We start from the raw sequence: 8,134 nt of genomic DNA on the forward strand, positions 1-8,134 counted from the left end.
CAAACTGGGATCGAAACGTTGTGTTCATTGTGCGTCTGATTAAATCACCATGGGAGCAAACAAGAGTTGTGTACATTCCCCTTTTCTTTGATACGTTCTTCTGTCCTGCACCTGACAAGGTGAATGTGCATAGTTTTCAATGTTTTTCTATAGGCCCACACATACATTTTCACATGTTGCCTGCTTACAGACCACATAGTTTATTATTGTCACACCACTTGATACTAGGCCCAACTTGATAGGAACTCAGGTCCCTCAGAAGAGAGGACTGCAATTTGGTAACTTCAATGTTACCGAATGATAAGTAGACATATCAAAGTAGCACAACACCTTGTCAAAATCAAAGAATTCAAACAAAGAAAGACATTAACAATGTACAGACTCAGTGACTACAGACCAAGACTATGTAAGCACTGTGGGTCCGATCAACTAGGGAATGAGCAGCATTTCCTACCCCACTGCCCAAAATGTCTCAAAAGGTATTTAACTCCTGAAATTTAAAGATATCATTTTTGAACTGCCTGTTGAGAAGAAAATCTGCATTTTGTCAGGAGAAAATGTAGAGACTGTAGATCTTGCTGCAGATTATGTCCTAGCCTGTTATACTATAAGAGAGAAAATAGCTTCCGCAATGTCAAACACATGAGCCCTTGTAGATTTAATTTAATTGTTTTTGTTAATATATATATATTATTATTGTTGCTCGAACATCTTAATTTATGTAATACTTCATATACATTGTTTTGGTAATAGTGGCAACCACCCATTCATGCCAATAAAGCATTAATTAGAGAGAGAGAGAGAGAGAGAGAGAGAGTGAGAGAGAGAGAGCGAGAGAGAGAGAGAGAGAGAGAGAGTGAGTGAGAGCGAGGTTTCAGAAAGCTTCTTCAGAAGGGAGGGATGAAAAGGTGGTCATCAACTCTTTTCAACAGGTTTATTTGTGATAAAGGATAAATATACATTCGTATTTTGGATCGATTCAAACTCAAACACACAAACACGCACACACAAATTTAAGTCACAGGGTACGTTGCAGCCTGTGATGACGGAAGAATAAAAACTGTTCCCTCACAACCTTATCTTCCCTTAACACCCACAGAAAAAGAGGAGGGTTTAGATAAGTGACATTTTCACCAACGCCCCTTCCCTCCATCCAGCCCTCCATCCACCTATCATGATATTTCCACTTCTCTGGCCTCTGAACTTAACAGTCAGTTTGTGTCCCATAGCAAGGTCATCCTGCACCAGTAGGGGTCAAAGGTTCAAGGGCCAGAGGTTAAAGGTCAGTTCAGATAGCTATAGCCAGCCAGCCAGCGATCAGGAACATCCCCCCATAAGGAGCCAATTTCCTCAACACAGGGTCCTCCGTCAGGGCCTGGTGGTACAAGGACCCACAGAACGCCCCTGTGCCCAATACCAGGAGGGTGCCCGCCTGCAGAAAGAAGACAGGGAAAGTGAGTGTGTGCTTCTCTGCTTATTGTCAAGACCAATATGTACAGTTTATGGCACAAACCTCATTCAAAATGTGTCATACAGTATCTGAAAAGACATGTACTACAAATCGCAAATACAAACAAAACAGAGAATGCATGCAGACGGAGGATTAGAATAAACCATAGTGATGTATTTTCTATTACAACAATATAGGGTTCTATTTAATGATGTTATTATAATGATGGGAGGGAAGCATACAGTACATACCACAGCAGGTTTCCTACAGCGAGAGGCACCCAGCAGAGCTATGCTGTGGTAGAAGTGGTACTTGTTGGCCGTCTCATAAAGCTGGGGAGGATAGTTTTATTTAACTAGGCAAGTCAGTTAAGAACAAATTCTTATTTGCAATGACAGCCTACCAAAAGGCCTCCTGCGGGGGACGGGGGCTGGGATTAAAAGTAAATAAAATTAAAAAAATATAGGGCAAAACACATGTCACGACCAGAGAGACACCACAACACTACATAAAGAGATACCTAAGACAACAACATAGCATGGTAGCAACACAACATGGCAGCAGCACAACATGGCAGCAGCACAAAATATGGTACAAACATTATTGGGAACAGACAACAGCACAAAGTGCAAGAAGGTAGAGATAACAATACATCACGCGAATCAGGAAATAGAGTAATATATTACATTAGAGATCAGCGTCGTTAGTGAAGATGGCGCCGGAGAAGAAGGCTGACGTTTTACATGTCCCTAACCGATTGTGTCTTTTTGTGCGTATCTTTGCGTTGTTTGGAAATAATTGTTTTACTTATTTTGTAAATAAGGTTTCTGCTACCGTATCTTATGACCAAAAATATTTTCTGGACATCAGAACTGGGGATTACTCACCACGAACTGGCAGAATCCTTTTTTTCCTTTAACGAGTCTAACGAGCCCGACGTGAATGACATGTTGCTTTCCTGGGGCCCAGATCCCTGTCATTTGTGTGAAGAGAAGGCGGAGAAAAACGGGCCAGAGGGCGGGCTGCCATCTGAGAATTCGTAGGCGATTGAATAAACCCCCACTGCCTTCCATTCTACCTGCAAACGTGCAATCTTTGTAAAATAAAATTGATGACCTACGCGGAAGACTAAACTACCAAAGGGACATTCAAAATTGCTTCACGGAGTCGTGGCTGAACGACAACATTATCAACATACAGCTGGCCGGTTATACGCTGCATCAGCAGGATAGAACAGCGGCGTCTGGTAAGACGAGGGTCAGCGGACTACGTATTTTTGTAAATAACAGCTGGTGCACGATATCTAAGGAAGTCTCAAGGTTTTGCTCGCTGAGGTAGAGTATCTCATGATAATCTGTAGACCACACAATCTACCTAGAGAGTTTTCATTGGTATTTTCGTAGTTGTCTACATACCACCACAGACTGATGCTGGCACTAAGACCGCACTCAAATTAGCTGTATTCCGCCATAAGAAAACAGGAAAACGCTCACCCAGAGGTGGCGCTCCTAGTGGCTGGGGACTTTAATGCAGGGAAACTTAAATCTAGCTTACAAATTTTTTATCAGCATGTTATATGTGCAACCAGAGGGAAAAAACTCTGGACCACCTTTACTCCACACACAGAGACGCATACAAAGCTCTCCCTCGCACTCCATTTGGCAAATCTTGACCATAATTCTATCCTCCTGATGCCTGCTTACAAGCAAAAATTAAAGCAGGAAGCACAAGTGACTCAATCAATAAAAAAGTGGTCAGATGAAGCAGATGCTAAACTACTGGACTGCTTTGCTAGCACAGACCGGAATATGTTCCGGGATTCCTCTGATGGCATTGAGGAGTACACCACATCAGTCATTGGCTTCATCAATAAGTGCATCGATGACGTCGTCCCCACAGTGACCATACATTCATACATACCTCAACCAGAAGCCATGGATTACAGGCAACATCTGCACTGAGCAAAAGGATAGAGCTGCCGCATTCAAGGAGCAGGACTCTAACCCAGAAGCTTATAAGAAATACCACTATGCCCTCCTATGAACCATCAAATAGGCAAAGCATCAATACAGGACTAAGATCGAATCGTACTACACCGGCACTGACGCTCGTCGGATGTGGTAGGGCTTGCAAACTATTACAGACTATAAAGGGAAGCACAGCCGAGAGCTGCCCAGTGACAAGAGCCTACCAGACGAGCTAATCTACTTCTATGCTCGCTTCGAGGCAAATAACACTGAAACATGCATGAGGGCACCAGCTGTTCCAGAAGAGTGTGTTATCACGCTCTCCGCAGCCGATATGAGTAAGACCTTTAAACAGGTCAACATTCACAAGGCTGAAGGGCCAGACAGATTTAAAAAAAAAAAAAAAAATGTAACCTTTTTTTTAACTAGGTAAGTCAGATAAGAACAAATTCTTATTTACAATGACTGCCTACCCCGGCAAAACCAGGACGTGTACTGCGAGCATGCGCTGACCAACTGACATTTTCAACCTCTCCGAGTCTGTAATACCAACGTGTTTTAAGCAGACCACCATAGTCCCTGTGCCCAAGAACACTAAGGTAACCTGCCTAAATGACTACCGACCCGTAGCACTCACGTCTGTAGCCATGAAGTGCTTTGAAAGGCTGGTCATGGCTCACATCAACACCATCAACACCATTATCCCAGAAACCCTAGACCCACTCCAAAACCACCCTAACAGATCCACAGATGATGCAATCTCTATTGCACTCCACACTGCCCTTTCCCACCTGGACAAAAGGAACACCTACGTGAGAATGTTGTTCATTGACTACAGCTCAGCGTTCAACTCCATAGTGCCCTCAAAGCTCATCAATAAGCTATGGACCCTGGAACTAAGCACCTCCCTCTGCAACTGTATCCTGGACTTCCTGACGGGCCGCCCCCAGGTGGTAAGGGTAGGTAACAACACATCCGCTGATCCTCAAGACAGGGGTCCCTCAGGGGTGGGTGCTCAGTCCCCTCCTGTACTCCCTGTTTACTCATGGCTGCACGGCCAGGCACATTTACATTTACGTCATTTAGCAGACGCTCTTATCCAGAGCGACTTACAAATTGGTGCATTCACCTCACGACTCCAACACCATCATTAAGTTTGCAGATGACACAACATTGGTAGGCCTGACCACCGACAACGACGAGACAGCCTATAAGGAGGATGTCATAGGCCTGGCCGTGTTGTGCCAGGACAACAACCTCTCCCTGATCAAGACAAAGGAGATGATTGTGGACTACAGGAAAAAGAGGACCGAGCATGCCCCCATTCTCATCGAAGGAGCTGTAGTGGAGCAGGTTGAGAGCTTCAAGTTCCTTGGTGTCCACATCACCAACAAACTAACATGGTCCAAGCACACCAAGACAGTTGTGAAGAGGGCACGACAAAACCCATTCCCCCTCAGGAGACTGAAAAGATTTGTCATGGGTCCTCAGATCCTCAAAGGTTCTACAGCTGCACCATCGAGAGCATCCTGACTGGTTGCATCACTGCCTGGTATGGCAACTGCTCGGCCACAAAGCACTGCAGAGGGTAGTGCGTATGGCCCAGTACATCACTGGGGCCAAGCTTCCTGCCATCCAGGACCTCTATACCAGGCGGTGTCAGAGGAAGGCCATAAAAATTGTCAAAGACTCCAGCCACCCTAGTCATAGACTGTTCTCTCTGCTACTGCACGGCAAGCGGTACCGGAGCGCCAAGTCTAGGTCCAAGAGGCATCTAAACAGCTTCTACCCCCAAGCTATAAGACTGCTGAACAACTAAACTAATCAAATGGCCATCCAGACTATTTGCATTGACACACACCCCCCCACCCTTTACACCGCTGCTACTCTCTGTTGTTATCATCTATGCATAGTCACTTTAATAACTATACCTAATGTACATATTACCTCGAATAACCGGTGCCCCCGCATATTGACTCTGTACTGGTTCCCCCCTGTATATAGTCTCGCTATTGTTATTTTACTGCTGCTCTTTAAATACTTGTTATTTCTTATTCTTATTCATTTTTTTTTTAACTGCATTGTTGGTTAGGGGCTCATAAGTAAGTTGACAAGGAGGACGGAGGTGGTATAACATTCCCAGATATTAATTAAATGGTATCAAAACAGTGTATTAGTATATTGGTAGTGGATGCAATTTATAATATAAACAATGCACTTATTAACAAATTAAATACCAGCCCACTCTCCAACTTTGGGCCAATACTCTACTCATACCACATGAAAACAATAACACTTACCACTCTCGAGTAATCTTCTGGATCTTTGTTTTTGAAACCTGAATAAAACAAATAGGAGATTGTAAAGGGTCATGGCAGCTGAACAGTAAGGGTAGGGCTACATAAAATACAGTGTATTGTATCCTGTGTGTGTGTGTCACTTTATCATAAAGTGTTTAGCCTACATATCCTTCAGAGCGCATTTTGTATTAGGTTAGGCTTCATTTACAGTAGTAAACTACAGCCGGAAGGCACAGATACATTGTTATTATGCATTTCTACACCATGCTGTCTGGGCAGGACTATCCCATCCCCATGGCCAAATGAGTGACATGAAGCAGCGATAGCCTATCCTGCAGCGTTTACAAAACAGCAGACTGCTTTTAACGTTAACAACACAATCATGCAATCTGTTTGTCATGCAGCGCACAATGATAAAGATGTGGATTCTTACCATGCGCTCCGTATGCCCCCGCTGCGACAGCGAGCGCCCCCGACACTCCTGCTAACCTTTGCACAACCAAAGACGTAGCCATTGCTGTGTATCACAAGCCGACGAATGACCGTGAAAAATGAAGGAAACTGCGTGCGGTAGGGACTCGTTTGTGAGAGCACATCCTCCTGCAGAGTTGTTTCCTGAACCAAAATGGCGCCCGCTGTGTTACAGTTTCAGTGTCTGGGATAGATTTCATAACTCTGAAGTGCAACCAAATGTTAAAGGTTTTCCCTTTCATCTGTGTAGTGCAGTGGCAACCCGTCATTCAGGCCAGGTAGGGCAGAGCCCCACCATGTTTTTGTTGGCTGTTTTGAATGTTATTTTGGCATTAATACATATCAGTTTGCAAACAATGTAAAAAATAAAATCATTGAGTTAATAAAGTCGTATTTTTTGCTTTCTTGAGTAAGGCAGCTCCAAAATGCAGGTTTTTCAGACTAACTCAGTGGTTTCTGTGGTGGTGGGGCAGCCACAATATGTAGCGTAGAGCTTGCTAATGATCTCTACAGTCGTGGCCAAAAGTTTTGAGAATGACACAAATATTAATTTTCACAAAGTCTGCTGCCTCAGTTTGTATGATGGCAATTTGCATATACTCCAGAATGTTATGAAGAGTGATCAGATGAAGTCCCTATTTGCCATGCAAATGAACTGAATCCCCAAAAAACATTTCCACTGCATTTCAGCCATGCCACAAAAGGACCAGCTGACATCATGTCTGTGATTCTCTCGTTAACACAGGTGTGAGTGTTGACGAGGACAAGGCTGGAGATCACTCTGTCATGCTGATTGAGTTCGAATAACAGACTGGAAGCTTCAAAAGGAGGGTGGTGCTTGGAATCATTGTTCTTCCTCTGTCTACCATGGTTAACTGCAAGAAAACACATGCCATCATCATTGCTTTGACCAAAAAGGGCTTCACAGGCAAGGATATTGCTGCCAGTAAGATTGCACCTAAATCAACCATTTATCGGACCATCAAGAACTTCAAGGAGAGCGGTTCAATTGTTGTGAAGAAGGCTTCAGGGCGCCCAAGAAAGTCCAGCAAGCGCCAGGACCGTCTCCTAAAGTTGATTCAGCTGCGGGATCGGGGCACCACCAGTACAGAGTTTGCTCAGGAATGGCAGTAGGCAGGTATGAGTGCATCTGCACGCACAGTGAGGCGAAGACTTTTGGAGGATGGCCTGGTGTCAAGAAGGGCAGCAAAGAAGCCACTTCTCTCCAGGAAAAACATCAGGGACAGACTGATATTCTGCAAAAGGTACAGGGATTGGACTGCTGAGGACTGGGGTAAAGTCATTTTCTCTGATGTGTCCCCTTTCCGATTGTTTGGGGCATCCGGAAAAAAGCTTGTCCGGAGAAGACAAGGTGAGCGCTACCATCAGTCCTGTGTCATGCCAACAGTAAAGCATCCTGAGTCTATTCATGTGTGGGGTTGCTTCTCAGCCAAGGGAGTGGGTTCACTCACAATTTTGCCTAAGAACACAGCCATGAATAAAGAATGGTACCAACACATCCTCCGAGAGCAACTTCTCCCAACCATCCAGGAATAGTTTTGTGACGGACAATGCCTTTTCCAGCATGATGGAGCACCTTGCCATAAGGCAAAAGTGATAACTAAGTGGCTCGGGGAACAAAACATCAATATTTTGGGTCCATGGCCAGGAAACTCCCCAGACCTTAATCCCATTGAGAACTTGTGGTCAATCCTCAAGAGGCGGGTGGACAAACAAAAGCCCACAAATTCTGACAAACTCCAAGCATTGATTATGCAAGAATGGGCTGGAATCAGTCAGGATGTGGCCCAGAAGTTAATTGACAGCATGCCAGGGCGGATTGCAGAGGTCTTGAAAAAGAAGGGTCAACTCTGCAAATATTGACTCTTTGCATCAACATCATGTAATTGTCAATAAAAGCCTTTGACACTTATGAAATGCTTGTA

The 8,134-nt window shown here is 44.4% G+C and overlaps 1 protein-coding gene across 1 annotated transcript; it reads right to left on the bottom strand.

Annotated features, from left to right (window-relative positions):
- Positions 1 to 920: 920 nt before the first annotated feature.
- tmem256 (transmembrane protein 256) lies at positions 921 to 6,341 on the bottom strand. The gene is made up of 4 exons (XM_029760250.1): positions 6,151 to 6,341; positions 5,718 to 5,755; positions 1,702 to 1,782; positions 921 to 1,432 (listed from the first exon to the last, which is right to left on the bottom strand). The coding sequence occupies exons 1-4, from the start codon at positions 6,230 to 6,232 to the stop codon at positions 1,289 to 1,291; spliced, it is 345 nt and encodes a 114-aa protein (XP_029616110.1). The 5' UTR covers positions 6,233 to 6,341; the 3' UTR covers positions 921 to 1,288.
- Between the last annotated feature and the right edge of the window lie 1,793 nt (positions 6,342 to 8,134).

This window comes from Salmo trutta, chromosome 8 (assembly GCF_901001165.1).
Source record: "Salmo trutta chromosome 8, fSalTru1.1, whole genome shotgun sequence".
NCBI lineage: Eukaryota > Metazoa > Chordata > Actinopteri > Salmoniformes > Salmonidae > Salmo > Salmo trutta.

Coding starts and splice junctions, on each gene's coding strand:
- tmem256 (XM_029760250.1), bottom strand. CDS start 6,232: ATGGCTACGTCTTTGGTTGTGCAAAGGTTAGCAGGAGTGTCGGGGGCG. Junction 5,756..6,150: donor GGGGGCATACGGAGCGCATG/GTAAGAATCCAC, acceptor TGTTTTATTCAG/GTTTCAAAAACAAAGATCCA. Junction 1,783..5,717: donor CAGAAGATTACTCGAGAGTG/GTAAGTGTTATT, acceptor TATCCTCCCCAG/CTTTATGAGACGGCCAACAA.